This window comes from Triturus cristatus, chromosome 6 (genome assembly GCF_964204655.1).
Source record: "Triturus cristatus chromosome 6, aTriCri1.1, whole genome shotgun sequence".
Classification (NCBI taxonomy): domain Eukaryota; kingdom Metazoa; phylum Chordata; class Amphibia; order Caudata; family Salamandridae; genus Triturus; species Triturus cristatus.
The window spans coordinates 205,311,456-205,332,911 of record NC_140589.1 but is presented as its reverse complement, the minus strand read 5'-3'; the positions used below and the strand labels follow the sequence as shown (position 1 = coordinate 205,332,911).

Genomic DNA, 21,456 nt, shown 5'->3' with positions numbered 1-21,456 from the left:
CTTTTGCAGGTTCCTGCATTCTGACTTTGTTGTGGTTTTCGCCCTTTTTCTTCCTGCGTCTTTCAGATTTGTGCGTTTCCCCCTCAGGAAGTATTTGATGCGGTAAAATAAGTGCTGGTTCCAGATTATAACCACCAGCTCAAATTAAGCACTGCCTCTGCTATCCAGTCAATGACCGACTGTTTTTAGGGGGTCAAAAAAATCAACAAATCATCAATTGCCATCCGCCCTGCAGCTGTTGGCAGTCCTATCTGCAGCAGGGCTGTCATGCAAGCCTTGAGGCTCAGTCTTTCATAGGCCCCCATTCAGCCCGAGGCCAATGAATATATGTGAAATATGGGCGGTTCGAGGTCCCCTCTTCACAATTCCGCAAGGTTCCCCTTTATTTAAGGTTACCCCACCAATGTGCAGGTTTTAAATGGAGGCCGACAGACAATGTTGGTTAGAAAAGGAAATTGGAGGAAGCAAAGTTACCTTGTAATTTGAGCTGTAGAACTTTTCCGTTAATATTGAGGCCAAGAGACCAGGAATAGCTCTCGTTTGGATGTAACGATGCAAAACCGCTTTTTGATGCCAAACAATTCGTTTGGCCCAAAATATGAAAAAGGAGTCTGAGATAAGAGTGTGACAAGAGTATGGCAAACTTGATGATTTATCACGAATTTTAAAAACAAAATAGGCCTGTCATACAGCCCTGGTTACATTTTCTTTTGACTAGTTACAGATGTTTTTGACTGAATACAAGTGGTGGCAGCCTATGGGCTGTTGGACATACTTGAATTGCTTAGAAAGATCATTTCAAATGCTTTTTGGAACTGGTTATTGATGTCTAATGGTCTCTTGTTTTTAGATTATACTTTTTGTATTCAGTGGAAATTGCCCTTTTTGTCAAAAAATCCTATATCACGCCTTACTGGAATTTCTATTAGGGAGGATTTTCAACACTCTTAGAGCACTAGAAATGAAGGTGGAGAGAGCAGCGATCAGCCGAATTTATTTGATGAGAATTTTGTCCTGAAGGCTGCAACAACGGAGGCAATGCCTTAACTTCCAATTAGGATTACTTAAATTCTGCTGTATTGCTAGTCTGTTGCCTGTCATGTAAATTGTCTCAGTGACCAGCGTTGCATCTGCTTTATAGTGTAAGTGGCACAGTAATACAGCACACAGCAAAGAGTGCTTCAGGTAAAGTAAGAGGAGGATGAAAGAAAGTTAAGTGGGAACATCTACGAAGGACCCACCGTGACACAGACAGCACCCCGTAGTTCATAAAGTGCACCCTAACTTTCACATCATGCCGGAGCACGTCTATAGAATGACATTGGTCACTGACATTCTCCCCTCGACCAGGACGAAATCAATCCTTTTCACCATCCCATCATTTTTTTACAGTATTTCCATTTGAGTACAGACCTATGCCTTTGTATTAGAACCACCTTGAGTTTCACTGGGCTCCATAAAGAAGTTTGAGCACTTCCATGTATATTCCCAACATCAACACTCCACTTTGACTGCGTCTCTGAGCCAAAGTCAGGAAAACATGGGACCATGATTATTCTGAAGGCGTAGCTATTTGTTTAAGACTATCCACTCGCCACCAGATTGGGTCCTTAAAGACAGATTCAATAAAAACCACCAGTACAGTTCCATGGTCTTAAGAGTTTGTGGAGCCACACATTTTGAAAGGGAGCTTAAATGCCTTCTTCACTAGGGAAGGGCCACTGTGACCTAGAGAGGTAAGGTGCTGTACAAATAGGATCCCGGTACCATAGCCAAGCCCTCTTCAGTTACTCTAGGAGCGAAACTCAAAAGCCCTACCATTGTCTGTTTTTTGTTTATTATGCATGATTAATAAAAATCGTTGCATACACGTATCATAAAAGAAATTAATTTGTATTATGCGAGGCAGAATAAAAACTCAATTAAAACCATCATAAAATGCAACATATAAAAATGTACCTTTTAGGGCTTTTGCATCTCATCAAATTTAAAGTGTCTGTGTTTCAAGAGGTAGACTAACAGGAGCCTTGTCAATTTAAGCAACAGTAAAACCACGGCCCAGCTATGTTATTATTCAACGTCTGCTTGCAATGTGCATTTAAGTCTCTCTGCCACTATGTCAAAAAAATGCGTAAGTCGGTAGTTTAGCTGTGTTTCTGCCAGATTAAAGCACAGCTTTACTGCCTGCCTGCAGGTCCCAATGCCGCTCTGTTTGAGCATTGGTCAGAGTAAGGTGCGTCTTATGTCCTTTAGGTTGGGGCAGATACCATTGTCTGCTGTTTGTATTATTCATTGATTGTTTCCGCTCTCCAATAGATACATATTTCCAAACGCATCCTTGCGGAACTCAGACTGGTCCTGCAACCCATCGTTCGTGTTGCCATCTCACCCCACCCCTCCCTGTATCCTTGACTCCGAGTTTATTAATTTGGGTTAAACCTCAACACTCTCCGCTCCAATTTTCCCAGACGTTACTCCATTTTGGTGACAATTATCTCCAGGTTACCTAACTTTTAATAATTATGACAGTTGACACCTTCATTTATTTCTGGTCTTTTTCACATCTCCTCTTTGTACATTTCTCTTGGATTTTTCTCCTATTTTGGGCTTTAAAAATTCCTGCCTCTCTTGCAAAGGGTATTTTTCTGCTACCCCACTGCACATTCAGTGGTGTAGCAGTGTTACATGTGGCTGGGCACAGATAGGATTTACAATAGCCTCCACATTACTCTGGTTTCTCTTCAAACCAAATTAATTTTTCGCCTTATACTATGGTCTCCACTCTGCTGGAAAATCTTCCTTGTCTGTGTCGGCTTCCCTCCACCAGAACCGCAGAAGAGGCTTCAAAGCATGTTGTCACTGGATCCGCCAGCACACACCAATCAATCTCAGGATCTCTCTTGCCATAGCATTAACCTTTGGGAGTCAACAGAGGGCCTCTCACCAGCAGTACTGGTGTCCCCATGACATCCCCTGCCCAGCAGCCACTATCTTAAGTACACCACCAATTTTGTAGATGATTCCGCCTGCTGCCACATTTTCTGTAAGCTTTCGACTACCAAGAATTGAGGAAGAACCAACGGACGCACAGAAGATTACACCATCGCAGGTGAATGCCCATCGGCCCCCAGGAACACCGAAGTTGAGGAAGCTCTTGGAGGAACTGTCCTTCTGCTTGCTGCCAAGTTCCACTCCACATACTTCTTTTGATGCTTATAAGCTTTGATAATTTCTCAATAAAAGATTGAAACAAAAAAATTAAAATACCTTTTAAAGTACTAAGTGCTCATTTTTACAGTTGGTATTTTACACCTATTCTTTCACACATGCAGTCGCAGGATCAGGGACAAACTCACAGTCCGTACTCCATTGGCCAAAATGTGGCTGACGTGCCTGGACGCTGATTACCTATGACAGCGTGTACTGCAGGATTTGTGATCATTAACTTTACCCCTTGCTTTGAAAGTACGGCTGTCTACAGAACCCGGGAGCGGGAAGTTTTTTTTCGGTAGAAAGAGCAAGTCATGTGCCTCTATTGTTTTTAGCTACCGTTGAGTGTTTCCAACTCTCTTAAAGTAAATAGGCGACTTCTGAACTCTGATCAGGTCTGGAAGGAACAGTACCCATTACCGTAAATCAGCCCATGTTGCAATCGCAAACGTTTTTCATCTCAGTAATTGACTTCGCATTTTGCATTAAACTGCACATGCACGAGATGACAAAAAGTCCTTTAAAGTCTTCAAAACTGCATTTGATTAAAAAAGTAAAATCGTTTGGATGGAAATAATTTTGAAACTGAATCTGTAATCTACATCCATATTTTTTTAACTTGCACAGTCCCCATAAAAATGTAGCGTTCCATTCATCTGCCCCAGGCAGGGATGTAGGATAAATTGTGGCAGGAGGAAGGCAAAGTGTAAATGATTAACAACTCTGAAAATAATTATATTATATTCTGCTGGAGAACAGAAATCAGGAAACTTTGCCTTTGCATGTACGCAATTTTTCATGATTCAAACAGCTTATTAATTCAGTAGGAAAGGGAAAGGTAACATTAAAGGTCCCACATGACCTCTACAAATCCAGGAAATTCCATGGCCTGAAATTAATATGTTGGGATTCAGGGTGTTATTAACTTTTTTTTTCATTATTATTTCAACGTTTTGTTCTACTAACCGTAAATGTCCAGACTGATGTTGATGTAAAACGCTTTATTCTTCATTGTTTTGTTTAATTATATCTTTAGGTCTCGGCTAGGCAGCGCATGCGCTGTCTCGTCGAGAGATGCTGTATACAGTATAGTGGGGGAAGCTCCGCCCACTTTCCAGGCTTATTTTTGATCGCCTTGCATCATATTTTCTGCATTGTGATTGGTGCTTGGCTTGGTAATCCCGCCTCCTGACGGGCATGTTGTCATTTTTTCCCTTCCGAGGTTATCAGCCCCTTTACTTCCTAAACTGTTTTGCTCCCCTGCCTCTCCCCGTTCCCTCCCATACTCTGTGACTTCCACCACAAACAACTTCCCACCACCTCCTGTTCGTGCCTTCTTTTATGTCTGCACTTCCATTAAAAATGCAATAGGACTCCCGTAAATATGCTTCCTATTGCATTTTCAGCGCTTGTTTACTATTTCATTGGTGGGTGCATTCGCACTATTTGTCTCGCATGCGCATGATGCCTTACATCGTACGCATGCGCGACAAAACACCACACGCATGTCCGGCTTGTAATCATCGTATTTCCGGTTGTCTTAGGGGCCCGGGCACTGCAGAGGCTTGTGATTCTGGGGAACAGCTGGGAGTAATGTTATTTATAATTTACAGGTTGTGGGGGTCGTCATACACTTTTCTCCCCCTCGATGTTGAAGCTCTCTGGCTGCTCCCTGACTCCGTCCACGGCTCTGAACGAGGCCACGGGCACCCCCCCCCGTGCCAGTCGTCAGCAGCAGAGTCCCTGTCACCAGTTCCTGCTGCTGAGCGATGCAGTCCCCAGCCGCCGCGCACTCCGACCGGTTGCATCACTCTGCAGGCACCCGGATCGTGCTCCCAGCCGCAGTCTGGTTTCTCCTTCCTCCCTGCTCTGGCCGCTCGGCTCAACAGGCCTAATCCTGCCCTGCTCCATCACCCCTTCAAATCGCCTTGGTACAAACTTACAGCACCAACCAGTGAACTCATTGGGTGGGGGCCTTTGGTTTAGTCTCCCTGAGTATGGATAATAGCCTGCGTATCCGAGGGAGGGTCCCACGAACTTCCGGTTGCCAGAGCTTCAAACAAGCATGTCCACTCAGTCGGCTGTCTTTGCGCCGCTCGCTGGGACATTCTTTCTTGATTGTCTTTTCCTGCCTCACCAAAGCTCTTTTATTCCCTGGAACTTAATAAACAGATCTGCAGTGACTGTTGTGACAATGTTTTGAATAAATAAAGGAGCCTGGTGTTTGTTCCCATCTTTACCGCCACCAGACTGCCAAACCACGACAGTCCTCTCACGTGCCAGTTCTGCATATCCACATGATTATGTTAGAGCTATTGGCGTTGTAAATGGCAATGTCTTTTATGCATGTGTTATGGCGTGAATGCGGTGTGTAGTGAGCAAGCGCCCCCTATACTTAAAGCAGACGGCGCTGCTAAAAAAGCATTACAAATGCAATAGGTCTTGCCTTTTATTAAGTTAAAGCCATTTGCTTTGCTATTCAATACTATTAGCAAAGCAAATGGCTTTAACTTAATCAAAGCCGAGACCGATTGCATTTCCAATGCTTGTTTTCTTTCGCTTTACAAATACTGGGCATTTACACTTACATTTCTTATGAAAGACGAATATAATGTGAAAAGGTTGATACTAAAGAATTTGAAATCAGAACTAGCACTACAGTGTCTACATGAAATGCGAACATTACATATTTGGTGACAGTATCCTTTGTAAGGTAAAGAATAAACGAGGGAGATAGTGTAGTGAAAGGACTCAGATGCTGGATGTAACCTCTTGCTTCACCGATATCCCAGCCACCTTTTTCTTGCAAAGGCAGGTTTTTTTTGGGGGGGGGGGGCGTTTTATATAACGCAAACACGATCCGAAGATATCAGGTATCTGAGCGCTTTACGTGAGCATCAGTTGCGTTACAAAGGACACATTCATTTTTGTTAGGCACGGGAAGATTACGTGATTTGCCCAGAATAACAGGATGCTGAGCGCCGTTGCTGAGAGTCGAACCCGATTCCCTAGCTTTGAGGTCGACCGCTCTAGCCGTTAGGCCACATCCTCTCCCCTTGCCAAATAAACCGAAAATGTAGTCTTTGTAAGGTTGCTTCTCTTGCGGGAGGACTTAACACTTAAACTCAATTGTATGTGCATTTTCCAGTTATTGGACTGGGAACCTAAAGCAGCCCTGGCACTTTTTGTCGGACCAGCGCACCCCCACCCCAACACCCCTGCCTTGTGAGCTCGGGGGAAGGGAGGGTGCACTGCTCTTTTTGTTACTTGGGGCCGATACTTCAGCACTGCTGCACAACCGGCCCTTACAGCTGCAAAAGTGGCAGCCAAAGCTGCAAAACTGGCCCCCAGTTAAAAAAAAAACAGCCCCACACTTCCAGCCTCCAGGATAATGCCTGATCCCCGCTATGGCCAGTCCGGCACTGATTGAGCATACTTCCACCATTAAATGGTTGCATTCTGTGTTTTCCTGTTACCAGAACGAGTGTCTGCTGCTTCAGTGAGTTATTGTACACTTGGTCTACCTTGGACAGTCTACTGTGGATCGTTGGATCTCAAGAGGGGTTATGCTGCACCTAGGGTTTAACTAAGTATATTCTGGGTGGAACAGGCTAATTGTTTATAGGAAGAACCCAGCTAGAAATTTGTCCTTGGTACTACATACTAGTGTAAAAAGGTCATGTTCTTATTTAGCTGTCATATGTACAAGTTTATGAAAGTGACCCTATGAATCTGTTTGAAGTTACATCCCATTGTTTGCGAGCCAAAAGCAAGTGTGCCTGAGGTACTCTGAGACAGGTATTATTATTCATATAGTGCAAACCCAGCTAGGGAGTGCCAAGCGCTGTACATCAATGAGAGGGGTGTAGATTGCATTACGTAAAGTTTTACATATTTGCATCACATATTTTCTTACATCACACACCTGCATGTATTTATAATTCACTTAAAAAACAACGGTTAAAGTGAAGTAATGGTTAGCTTTGGTTATATTAAGGTCCAATGGTCAGTCAATCAATTAATCAGGGTTCTTACAGAGCTTGACTAATTACCCGTAAGGGTTTCGAGGTGCTGGGGGAGGTCTGCAGTTCAGTCAAAGAGCCAGGTCTTGAGGTCCTTCCTGAATTGAAGCAGAGACGGTGATTGCCGGAGGTGCAGAGGTAGGGAGTTCCAGGTCTTCGCAGTGAGGTAGGATACGGATCAGTCACGGCCGTGCCGGTGGGGCCGGGTGGGGGGGATGTTGACAGACACCAGAGGAAAATTAATTAATAATTCCAGCCGAGGTCTTGCGCATCTGTTAGATAGTGGCAAGGGCCAGATAGGCGGAGCGGAGCTGTCTGGTCGGTGTGTAGAAGGAGAGGCGGTGGTTGAGGTATTCGCATCAGTTGAAAAAACAAACTCAATTCACTGAAAAAAACTTCAAAGTGCCTTTTGATTGCAAATTAAAGCCAGAAGACCACTCAAAATCCCAAGGTGTAATTAGGACTGCAATCAATAACTTGCAAAACAGATATACAAACCATAACTCACACATCAGATGTAATGCTTATGACCTCAGCCTTGATACGACATATGTAATTACAAATATCATGAATAATCTTAAATATGAGATTACTGATTACATTTCCTATATCACTGTAAACCATGAGGGTAGTAGTATGCATTAGGTTGAGTATATAATGTTAATTAATTACATTGTTCTTTTAGGAGCTTTACGTAGTTGCATTGCAGAGAATTTCTGAGGTTTTTAACCTACATTTAGATATTATAAGCAAAGCCACTTTTAGCTTCACTTAAACCTTTGTGTTTCTTCTGTTATTTTTTTTGGGGGGGTTTGATCATAAACCACACCCAGCAGTTTTGTGTGCCCAGTCTGCCACAGGCAGCCAACCACTGCTAAACGGCTTTGCCTCAAATGGTCCCTACACCCAAACTGCTGTGGTGGTGAAACCCCAGCTGTGCACAGGATTTGGCTGTAGGCAGCAGGAGTTGGCTGGAGGGTCTGGCCCATGGCCAGGCCCAGTGGCCAACCTGTGCTGCGTACGGCCTTCAACTGTGTTGCAGCAGGGGTTGGCCAAACTCTGCCGTGAATGGGGTTTGGCCGCAGAGTCTAGCCTTTTGCAGGCCCTATTTTTTACCTTTTAATTTTTTATGGTTTGCAGACCCTATTGTAAAAATCCTTGCTGACTTTTGTGTCCTTTTTGGACCTACGGTGGGGGTAGCAGACTTAAATTTGGGTCCATCAACTCTGTGTAAGGTCCAGTACATTCTCAAAAGCTTCCCGTGGTTATGCGTCTGTGGCCATGACACTTACTGTGCATTCGCTGATTTCCAGGGCCACAAAGACCCCCCCCCAACATCCACAAACCCAGCTGAAAATTCATGTTTTAATTTTTTAATTCACACTGGGGTCTTTTTGAGCCCCCTATCTGAGCCAGGGGAAATGGTATGCTTTCCCTGCCTTCTTATGTCAAATTTCTTTCTTTTTTTGCAGGGCCAAGTCCCCCCACCCTGTAATTGCAACTGCAACATTTTTTAGGTGCAGCTAGCCAATCAGAGGTCTTCACTTCTGTGGACACCACTTTGAAGAAACAGTTCCCTTGTTCAATACAGTTTAAATATTTGTTAAACTCGCAGAGGTCCACGAAACTGCGTTTCCAGACTTCTGGGGATTACGTGTCCAGATATCACTATGATTTAACCTTTTCAAACACCCCAAAAAATGTTTTAATGCTAATTTCTCAAACTATTGGATGGATTGACACCAAACCAAGCAAAGGCACTTTCTTGGGTATAGTTCTACCTTATACTTATACTAAGTTTAGTGTAATTCCATTAAGCCGTTTTTACTGTACAAATGAGCAAACATTCCTGTAGGAATTTAAATGTGAAATTTTACTTTTTTAACCCCGCCTCCGCCCCATTCTATTGACCGCCCGCTTGACTGATCTGCTTAAAACTCATGATGCCAAACTGAAAGTTGCTGAACTTTCTTATTGGAAAGTTTCATGCTGATTCTCTAAACAGCACCAAAGTTATTAAGAGAACAAAAAATGCCTTTACAGTGGAAACTCTGTTCAACCCATCGCAACACATAATAACGTATAATGAGGTTCATGTTCAAGTGCTGGGGGAAGAGATAGGTGAAGGAAAGCAGAGTGTGAGGTGAAATAAGACATAACCTAGTTCTTCACTAAGTGAGACAAAAATGGTGGCAATTAATACTTTTGAACTCAAAAGGGATTTGGAAATTATGGCAGAAATGGAAATTTATGAAGACACATTTTTAATGTATAATAAAATTAAATATACATTTTTGGGTGCAGAAGGTATAAGATGTGCTCATCATGCATTTGAGAAAGGTGAAAAATTGGCTAAATAATATAAAGTGGATTTAAAGCAAAAGAGAATTTGTGAATCAAATCAAATATATCTTTTTTAGATCCATAATAGAGCATAAAATATACAAGATAAAAACATCTATTGCTAATATAAGTACACAGTTGATAAAAACATTTGTGCAAACTAGTCATTGAAGTGCAATAAATAATGTGTGCAAAAGATGTATACAGTATCCTGTAATACTGATTAGCCATAGAAGTACATACAAGTGTCATCTTATATATGCATATATCACCCAAAATAATACAACTAGTGTCAGCCATTTATTCTGCTTCTGCATCATAACGCATCATTAGCCTATTGTCCCTGTTAATCTTTTTCGTAAGTCATGCTATCTAGGTGGTTAAGTAATTTCCTCCTAGAGATCGCTTGTGCAGTACAGGCAGAGACAGCACACAGACAACATCAGACCCAAGTTTACATTAACAGTTCAAGGCATCTTTGTAAAATAACAATTTCTCAGTTAAAAAAGGGGGCTTAGGAAGTGCTTTCTAATATCAATATAAACCTGCAAAACAGTATAAAATGTGCAGTTGATTGGGTGGCTTTCCCATTACACGGGCATGTAGGTACGTTTTTTTTACCATGCCTCCTTTCTTGGAAAAGCAACTGAATGAAGTAGGGTGCCTAACCTCAAACTTGTAAGGTAAAATCTCTCCTGGACGTTTGTTACCCTAATTAAATAGCCTTGTAGGCCCTGGTGTAAGGACCCTGCCAGATACCTTAATACTGTCAGTTTTTGGCTTTATCGTTTTTCTCTTTCAGCTCCCCTTTTCATAATTAAGATCATTTTCAGCTCTTACTTGCCGAACTGTAAGATTCTGGTGGGAATCTTCAGGGACATATTGTCATCCATTTCTGTGAATAGTTTATTCACATATACCAGCCCAGGAATCTTATCATGTTGATCAGGCATAAGACAGTCTTTGATAACTTCGGTTGTAAATTTTGATCCAGGCTTGCCTCATATGGTATACCAGCACTTAGATGAATTGTGTCTTCCAGATGTGATACATTTAATTAACTGTGGGTAATGTATCCTGGCACCGAGTGGGGGACAGCCAGAAGTCTACAAAGGAAAGTGTTTTCCTGAATTTATTATAATGTATTCTCTGCCATGCCCCATAGTGCAGCCCATAAATTGTGGTTGGATGCATTTACTCTTATACAGTTGCGCCATTTCGATTACAGGTTTATGACCAATTTTTGGGGCAAATCTAAAGAGAGCCTCAATTGCCCTTATAAATTTAAGCTTAGCCGTTCCTATATGGGGACCCCGGGTACCAGAGAGTTAAAAAAGTACACCCAGTTAGGAAAAATGTTGAACTTCTTATGGTCTCTCACAAAGTGGGCCTTTTTCCTTGCTTTCCCCCTTCCACAAACCATCACAAAGGTTTTAGTCAGGTTGAGCTTAACAGCTTATTGCTCCAAATATGCTAAAAATGTATTAATCAACTTTTGAAGTCCGTTAGCAGTATGTGTGTTGGGCGAGAGTCTATTTTCGGCACATCAGCATCCACCTCTTGTAGCATGCTGCCCACCCCATTTATGTATAAAGAGAATAAAAAAGGAGCAAGGACACAGCCTTGCCTGATGCCCCTAGTAACCCTGAAGCTTGAAGTGCATTCCCCATCTAACCCATATCTTACCCTGTGCTGTTAAATAGGAATACATCTAGTGCGCCTATTTCAATCAGGATCCTCACCAATTTGGCATGATTCCCAAGATCGAAAGGGCTACTTAGATCTGTGAATCAGTGATAAATATGTTACTCTTTTGCTAGCGTATACTTCCCAGTAGGAAGGGTGAGATTTATGGATTGCTCCACAGTCCCAATATTTCTCCTGAACTCGTAATCGGGGTCTGTTACAACTTGATTCTCTAGTGTCCAGGTATCTAATCTTTCCAGTACAAGTCTCCCCATTATCTTAGTGGATGGGTCCAGGAGGAATGTTAGTGTAAATCAAGGAAATATATACAGGACTGTCCAAAAATAAAACACATGGACCGGGAAACAATCAGTGACTGATCGTGCTTAGTGACATGGTGCTGAGCACAAATTAACACATATAACACATATTTACAAAGATGGACGAGGTTTTACAAAGGAAGTCCAACATAAAATACATAGACCACAACAGGGTATAGTATTCCTTTTTCTAGTTGTGGGGTTGCTTTGTAAAACCTTGTCCATCTTTGTAAATATGTGTTATATGTGTTAATTTTTGTTAAGCACCATGTCACTAAGCACGATCAGTCACTAATTGTTTCACGGTCCATGTGTTTTAATTTTGGACAGTCCTGTATATATTACCTTGATTTACACAAAGAGTAAAAAGGAATTCATTTTCAGAATCTCTTGTATTGGTATGTGTGTGCTTTTGTCCCCTTCATTGAATGATCATTGAAACATTGATCACATGTATTAAGTACTTTATAAACAAAGTTTACGTGACTCCCAACAGAACCACTGTTTTTGTTTCACATATACACCCAGGTTCTGAGGGTTACTGGGTTACCCCATTATCTTTAACAGGAGGAATATTAGGCAATAGCATTTAGCGTCCCCCCTGCCTCCCTTGTTGAAGATTGGGACAATTAAACTTTCAGGCCAGGTAGATGGAATGAATCCTTGTACCGCAGCATTGCAAACCTGCGTCAATATTGGGGCCCCTAAGGCTATCTGGGATTTAAGAGCATCTACTGGGATCCCATCGGGACTAGGGGATTTCCCAGTGGCAGATTTTTTTAATAGAAATTGTGATTTTATCCAAGCTAACCAACTGTACAGGTGTTGTCATTTGTTTTGTGAGTCATATAAGATATGGTTGATTGAAAATTAATGAAGGAATCCAGAGAGCCCAACAGACAGCTGGAGAAGTGTAATTTTGATCCCATCTGAGATACTGTAGGAGTGCATCATAATCAAGAGTAGCAAGCACTCAAATATATTTTGTGTGGTTACTGTCACTAAGGAGAATGGAGTATTGCATATTTAAAATATTCAGCAAGAAGAATTTGTCTATAGAACGTAATTAATAAAGGTCTATGCAATATTTATATATTAATGTGCAGGAGAAGTTAAAATTAAATGTGTCCCATTGTAAGGTTAATAAAATATAATGTGTACGTGTAAACTTAAGTTTAAACATTTATTACATGCAACAAGATTTATTTCCATGCAGGTGCATTTAGAATGACATCTGTGGGAAAAGGTGTTGCGAGTATCCAGTTGTGCCGGAGTCCATTGAACATTACTAGAAAGTCACGTGGGACTATCTACTCTGAATGCAATTGACATTATGCGAAAACATCGTGAGGGGCAGAAGAGACATATTGTGACATCACGAGAAACATATCTATCTGTCTGCTTGTGTGGCTTTATGCTACTTGTGGTTGGAGTGCCTTCTACAGAAGACTCAGACAGCTGACACCTTTCTGATTTCACCTTTCGTAAATGCTTCTTAGTTTGGGGTTACCCTTTTTGCGGTAGTGTAGGGAGAGATAGTTTGTATATGCTTACTTTGGAGAAACATTTGATGCAGTTTAATACTCAATTCTTTTTCCTGATTATTTTTGTCGCCATCATAGAGTTAGTTGTCTGCTTTATATTATATAGGGTAAATTTCTTCAGGAGATTTGGATTCATTATGTTCATCCTGTATTTCTATACAATAATGTTGGGATTGGCCTAGATCGATTTGTTCCTAAATATGTAATTAAACGTTACTAAACTCAGATTAAATTGTTGAGTGGATCATTGTGTGACCACATTGGTTACACTGTATTGAGATTTTCTTTTTCCAAACACAAAGCAAAGCTGCACCACTTAACAGTAAAAAAAGAAATAACTGGTCTGTATCCATAGAGTTTTTCTTTTAGTCTCTTCTTTTATTCACAATATTCTTGTGTTTTTTAAAAACACAGCCGACGCGTTTCGTCCAGTAAAGGACTTCTTCAGGGCTGTAAATTTAACAAGCATATATTCAAACATAAATATTTATATATATAACAATGAAACAAACACAACATTACATGATCTCAATAAAAAGTCCAAACATATATAGATGTTAAGACAGGACTGCTATGTACATAACTTATATGGAGTTATGTGGCTCACTAGTTAGAGGCGGCAGACCCGTAAGCAGAGAATCGGCTAGGGACCAGGGTTCAATTCCCGACGCGGCAGGGTCGTGGACCAGGGTCAAAACGGACTCGATAATTCTCGCCTCGGTACCTACTCTAACTAGGAACACACTCGGCAACTCTGGGCATTAAGCTTGCCTCATCTCTACAACGGCCCCCCACAGACGCCGGGGATGCCTCGTTTCACCTTGGAGATTCCCAGAAAGGGACCATCTCACAGGGATAGCCAGGACGGGTTCCCCAGCGGTCTACAGCGCCGGGACGCCCCGTTGCTGGGGCAGCTGTGCGCTTTACAAGTCTACAACATTTACATTTACATTTACATATCACAATGACTAACCACATAATCACTAAATCAACAAAGCATAACAATTTGAGTAACATCCTATTTCAAACATGAATCCTGCTATACATCTATTTATAATACCCCAGGAGATATATCATTCCATATGTACAATACCCGTGTGCTCCCAGAAGGAAAAGGAGGGTAATAACAATAAGAATGCAGATGACGCAGAGAAGTTAAAGGAATAAACTTGACAGGAGTATATGAGGTACCATATTCCTTACTCATATGTAAGTCAATAAGGTCAAAGTAGTAGATAAAGTGAAAATTTCAGCCACAAGTTCACCTGGCCTAAGTAGCCAACCAAATGATCCATTCCCTGAGAGAATAGAACAGAATTATACCATAATGGCAAATAGAGGAGAGACTATGTTTGGCAACCATGTATCATCAAGCGTAACCACCATGAAAGCAAGAAATCGGGCACTCTCAACAAGTATCAGCGTCGAGGTGTCCGCTGTGGGTGGGTTTGTAAGAAGAATTAACACAAACTCGTTGTGGCAGGAACTGTACCAAAAGAGAGAGATATAAACAGCTATGACCATATGATCTTAATGAGGAAGATCATTTGACTGTACCATGTAGCAGTGTGTAGTGCCTTACTGAATATCACGGCATTAGGAACTCCTCTTTAGAAGAAAGGGAGAATTCAAGGTATAATAACACCTTACTAGACCATTTCCGAGGCCACACCGCGATAAGGTGGGCCAGAAGTGACGGGACAATCACCCGATCAGCCTGTGGAAGGATGTAAAGATTATGTGTTAGGAATATCTAGGATAGTGATCATAGTCATAGCCCCTACTATCCCTGCGGTGGAACCACCCGACTGGTCAATAATAATCATCAAAGAGTCTGAGAAAAAACCCGCAATATTAAAAGAATATGTCCCCACATACTCATGCAAATAGGGGCACAGGCAACTGTTTCATACAGCATGTAATAATGGTAACATGCATAACGAATCAGGCAGAAAACAGGGGGTCCTGCAGTTCCTTGCAGTAACATATGGGTCGGTGCACGGTCAAATACCCAATCAAAATAGCCCAAATATACATTGTAACAGGTATGATATTGGAGGCCCAACAAGCATGTAAACAACAAGAGTTGTATGAGAAAGCACATCCTTATAAGAATATATGCACAGTCCATAATTTAGACTGAATTATGGACTGGGCATATATAATTATAAGGATGTGCTTTCTCATAAATATGTGACATAGCACGGGTATAATTAAGCATTAAACTTTTGTTGTTTATATGCTTGTGCCACTACACACTGTACAGTCAAATGATCTTCCTCATTAAGATCATATGGTCATAGCTGTTTATATCTCTCTCTTTTGGTACAGTTCCTGCCGCAACGCCGCAACGAGTTTGTGTTAATTCTTCTTACAAACCCACCCACCGCGGACACCTCGATGCTGATACTTGTTGAGAGTGCCCGGTTTCTTGCTTTCATGGTGGGTACTCCTGATGATACATGGTTGCCAAACCTAGTCTCTCCTCTATGTGCCATTATGGTATAATGCTGTTCTATTCTCTCAGGGAATGGACCATTCGGTTGGCTACTTAGGTCAAGTGAACTTGTGTCTGATATTTTCGCTTTATACACTACTTTGACCTTATTGACTTACATATGAGGGTAAGGAATATGGTACCTCATATACTCCTTTCAAGTTTATTCCTTTAACTTCTCTGCGTCATCTGCATTCTTATTCTTATTCCCCTCCCTTTCCTTCTGGGAGCACACAGGTATTGTACATATGGAATTATATATCTCCTGGGGTATTATAAATAGATGTATAGCAGGATTAATGTTTGAAATAGGATGTTAGTCAAATTGTTATGTTTTGTTAATTTAGTGATTATGTGGTTAGTCATTGTAATATAAGTTATGTACATAGCAGTCCTGTCTTAACAGCTATATATGTCTGTACTTTACTTTTTATTGTGATCATGTAATGTTGTGTTTGTTTCATTGTTATATATATATATATATATATATATATATATATATATATATATATATATATATATATATATATATATATATATATATATATATATATATATATATATTTATGTTTGTATATATGTTTGTCAAATTTACAGCCATGAAGAAGTCCTTTACTGGCCGAAACGTGTCGGCTGTGTTTTAAAAAAAAAACAAGAATATTTTGAATAAAAGAAGAGACTAAAAGAAAAACTCTATGGATACAGACCAGTTATTTCTTTTTTTACTGTTAATTGGTGCACCTTTCCATTGGGTTTGGAAATTGTTATAACCCTGTACTGGGTTGAACCGTGGCAGTGGGTGCATTAACAGTGTGCACACATGAGTGATGGGGGATTCCTATTGAATATATAATAATTAGGGATAGCGGGTCAGGTGCTAGGTCTCTACAGGGTACACTGTCAACAGCTTGCTTTTCATTAAGATGTTCTTTTCTCTTTTATTTTTTTATTTTTTATCCTCATATGACCTCCGTAGCTTGATCAACCTCTCGATCTGATACACCCCTGCTGCTCTTTGCTTAGGGGTTTAATCTCAGCTAATGTTCTTGTAAGAACCACCCGCATAACACACCATGAGCTGACCAAGAGGTATAGTCATTGGACGCTGTGTAGCAGACTAATAAAAGCCTAAAGAGTCTAAGAATAACCCCAATTCAGTTTTTTTCTCTATAAACATTAACCTTCTGGTCTAAGTCTCTAAAGTATCTCACAGAGTTCCACCAGGCTCTCCAAATGGGGGGAGCCGCCTGGCCCCATAACTTACAATCTCCCTCCTAGCCAGAAGGATCAAATAAAACACCAGTTTATTCTGTATCCCTGAAGGACCTAACGCCCCATTGGGCGTCGATATAGTGCCAAACATAATAAGAGAAGGGCTTACCTCCACCTCCATACCCAGGACGTCCGACAGAGTCTTACCCACATTGCCCCAGTACTCCTGGATCAAAGGGCAGGAAGTGAACACAGGGATATCTTCCACCCTCTGGGCACCACATCTCATGCATTTTGCTTCTCCATTGCCCTTCATTTTGGAAAGTTTGAGTGGGGACCAGTATAACCTGTGGAACGTAAATAAGTGGTTTCTCCCTAGTGCAGCAGATTCAACCAGCGGGTAAAGTGTGTGTAAAGATACTTGCCATAGATTTTTCAGCTCCTCACTCGGCAAGCACTTCTTCCAGACCTGATATGGATGTTCCAGTTCCAGCTGCTGCAAGGAGATTATTGTACCACTGTGCTACTTCCTTCTTTTTCGGGTTCAGATCTTGTAACTTGTCTTCCATGGGATTGTCCTCTAGAGGGGTCTAGGGTTGACTCTTACACCATGACGAAATTTGGTAGTACTTAGACCTAGAGAGTGCACCACTGGTAAGATTCCTCCAAAATTCCCAGGTATAACATTTGCTGCCATCCACAAACTTTCCTTCCAGTGCACAACTCCGGCGTCTTTCAGCAGATGAACTAGATCGTCTAACAGGCACTTTGGTGCTCCTGGAGAGTCCCACACTGGTGCCCATTCACTGTAATACGACAACCCCAAACAGACCCGGCAATCCGACCACAACATAGCCGCAGCGTAAAGAATCTTTAGCCGGACCTTTTTAAAGAATTTGGGTATCACCAAACTTATACATATATCCTTCCTCAGCCAAGTCTAGCAGCATAGCTTTAAACATTTGAGATTTTAACAAGCGATTGTTTTCTCCCTTTACCTCTCATGCTGCTATCCAGAACATCAGTCTGGAGATAAATATTAGCATGGGCATTTGCTCCAGAAGCTGGAAGCAGTGTCGGATGGTTAGCTCTTGAAGTAAAGGGAGAAATAATCTGACCTAGAACAGTCTAGACTCCAACCCGAGTAGCCCTAGTCCAGAACCCAGGAGAGAGACGTGGAGAATAGACGGATTTTCAGTGGCGTGCGTTGAAACAGTGGTGGCAGAGGCCATGTTATCAGGAGGGTTGTGTGTATGAGGACTATGCTTAGCGTGTGGTACAATATTAATTGTGTGATATCTGGCAGAGATGTTGGGAGAGTCATGTGAATGTGGTGTTAAGTTGTCAAAGTTGAAGAAGTTGTTGAAGTTTTTATCGGGTCCGACCTGACCTAAGATTCTGGGATATATAATAAAGGTGCAGAAGACACTGTGTTGTAATTGTCTGCTAAGGTTTTGTGGGGTTTGTCGTGAGACGTCATCGACAGGCCTAATTGAGATAGGGAGCTTTTGTATGCAAGATAAAAGTTGTAATTAGTGTAGTGAACCTTTTTGCGCAGAAGATAAACTATACTGATTTAGGTGATCCCACCTCCCTCCCTGGTCGCGATCTCCTTTGTGAATGTGTGTTCTTTGGGTGATTGAATTCTCTTGATTCTTTTAGTGGAGCAGACAATTGTTAGTTGTTGTTTTAGTATAATCAAATGTGAGAGAGAGTGTGGGAAAGATTGTGAAGGAGAGTGAACTGCTGCGAGGGAAGAGAGTGACATCAGAGGGCGCTGCGCTTGGATTGGTCGGCTGGTGTAACGCCATGCTGAGATTGATTGAAATTGGCCATTGGATGCTGTGCAGTTATTTTTGATCGTATCGCTGCGGAACATGAACTTCGTTTAAATTGAATTTAAGTTGAAATTGTTGAAATAAAAGATTGAAAAATGAGATGTTTACAGCAATAAGGGATATGGCACGAGGAGAGGTAGGTGTGCCTACTAGAATTGGCGAGGAAGCACCTCCGGAATGGCGCACGCTTGTAGCTGCCACACACACTGTTTATAGCACGTGTTCTGTGGCCGCTGAGATTATGCATGACAATGCATTTCAGTGCGGTGATGCGGATCACCACACTGAAATGCGTTAGTCTAACGCCTGATATGTGGTACTTGGCAGGACTGTATGATATATAGTTGCAGTGTTAGGCCGGGAGAGGGGCACTCCCAAGAAGTTATTGGCCAGGGTATTGCTTAAGCCAAACCTGCCGATTCCCTGTTGAACAAAAGGTGTTTTTTATTCAAGTTGATCCACACCACCGTTTTGAAATATATTCAGAACTGTGCCTTTCTTTTCCTCTTACAGTATGATTATTCCTCCCACTCCAAACACCCACTGTAAAATAGAAAAAAAAACTGTAGCTTAATGCCTGCTGACATGTTCTCAATGAATCTTCCCTCGTTTCTGTCCTCCTCCCCCAGGCTAAAAAGCTTTGGAAACTGCCCCTTTTGTATGGTTCCCAAAATCTGTTTAACAAGGCCCATTCCTTTTGGCAACCTTTGTTCAGCTTCTGGTAAGAGTTCTGTTTCTGAATTCATAACATAAGTTGTGGCTTTTTAACATCAACCTGCTACTCCATATCATGTTTTACACTTCACATTAAATTTGATTTTAAACGTACAATAAATTATTATTAAAACGGTCCAGATTTACAAGTGAGGAAGAATAAGCAAAGTCGTTTTTTAAATTGTTTTTTAAAGAAAGGTCTTCCAGTTTGGTGAAATGATAAAAAGTCCTGGTTTGAATTTGAGTCACTTTTGCTCTCATGAGCGCAGCTATAGTGAATAAAGGTGACAGATTTAGAGCTCAACACAAGCACATGGTAGGTCTGTTAAGTAGAGGCCATGTAAAAGTCTGCTGTGATTTGTGAAAAGTGTTTCTTTTTCTGGTGCAGCGCAAATGCAAGTCCACTCTAAGAATAAAAAATCTGACAGTGATCCAAGTTGTAAGATCCCCGTTTTCTGCACCGTAGGCCGGTTGTGTATTTCTGATCTGGTCTCATTCTGCGTTTTTCCGTTGTAGCTCCCTGCAGCCTGTGGCGCGGAGCCACCGAGCGAAGCCATCCAGCCCAGCCACATCAGAGAGGCCCTCCGGCGCTACAGCCACAGGGCTGGCCCGCTCTCCCCATTCACGGTGCGTAATAACAGAGAGATGGAGAAAAGTTATATTTATAATCTTTGAAAACTTTGATTTTTTTTGCAAGTGGTCAAATGGAGGCTCATTGACATTGTGACGAGCAATTTGTGGGAACTATAATTTTCTTGGTAAAAGTGGCACATTTATCTAGGCATTTGCACACTTCAGCAGCAGCTGTCTCTGCATAAAACAATGGAATTTATCTCACCAGAATGTTTGCCTTTCACTGTCATTACAAAAGATGTTCTTTTTTCAAGGTTTACGTTTGCAGGCATTTAGCAGACATCAACATATTTCAGTACGTGTTGTGCTCAAAATAAACAGCTTTGGATAAAAGTGTCCCCAAGCAACTATCGTTGTGTTGTGTTATGGAGACAGGACTGGTGATTGGGCTGCTGGTTGGGTTCCATATAAAACTTCTAGTGCATTGTGAAAGTTGTTTGAAGTGTAGTGTTGAATGCTCATGTAAGTCGTATTTTGCTTAAGAATACATTTTAGGTGTGGTCCAGAGAAGACCCTAGCTACTGGCGAGCTGCGTTTAATCGAAAAACTCAAAAAAGCATACATAATATATATGTATACACAAGGGCTTTAGGTCATCCCTCATCATCTATTAATCTGTTCAGCTGTCATTCAGTTATTGCTCCCGCCCACCACAGCATACAGCATGAGGCAGTGCGTCAGGCCACTTGAGCCACTGTTTTACCTGGCCACGTGTGCAGTCATCTAAAAACACAGTGCACTTGAGTGCCAGGACCGCAGAGCCAATATTTCACTTTGCCAACGTTGTTTCGATTCTTCATCCCTTTTTAGTTCTGTAGTTATCATTGTGAGTGTTTAAACTATGTCACCAGGTTACAGTAATTTAAAGACAATGGTACTTTGTATATCTAGCCAAAAGGTCATGGATCATCGCCAGACCTATCGTCTTAGACAATGCTTTTTCTTTTTGCCAATAAGAATTATTTTGACTGTAATGTAAATTGTAAATGTAAATTAAAGCTTAAAATGATTTCTTTCCCTTCTATTCTAAGTGCACTGGCCTATTAAGAAGCACCCATCCCGTTCTATTAAAAGTATGTAAGGGAAATGAGTTGGGGAAGGAGGTGAAAAGAAACAAAAGCACTACTAAATCAACTCTCATGACTTCTACAACTATTTTTATACTTATTCTGAGTACGCCCGCCTATTTGGGAGCACTCATTATGTTCTGTTCAAGGTATATGTTATGAGCCCCAATGTACCCCAATATAGGCCTAGGTAGTTGCACGACCTTTTACCTACATTTATCTGACCTTGCTCTAAATAAAGGCTCTGGTGCTGTACTTTTACCTAGTTAGGTGCCGAATAAATGTTGTATGGTTTTCTTTGAAAGCTGCCCTCATTTATTAGGCATGAGGATTCTTAGTATCACAGCAGGATTACCATCTTCTGCATAAT

The 21,456-nt window shown here is 41.4% G+C and overlaps 1 protein-coding gene across 5 annotated transcripts in view; it reads left to right on the top strand.

Moving 5' to 3' along the window:
* SUPT3H (SPT3 homolog, SAGA and STAGA complex component) overlaps window positions 1-21,456 on the top strand; it is a 2,245,889-nt gene that overhangs the window by 1,787,713 nt on the left and 436,720 nt on the right. For all 5 annotated transcript variants that reach the window (XM_085610529.1, XM_085610533.1, XM_085610532.1 and 2 more), the window contains one exon: window positions 19,903-20,013. In XM_085610529.1, coding sequence (XP_085466655.1) covers window positions 19,903-20,013 — 111 coding nt within the window. The remainder of the gene's footprint in view (window positions 1-19,902; window positions 20,014-21,456) is intronic.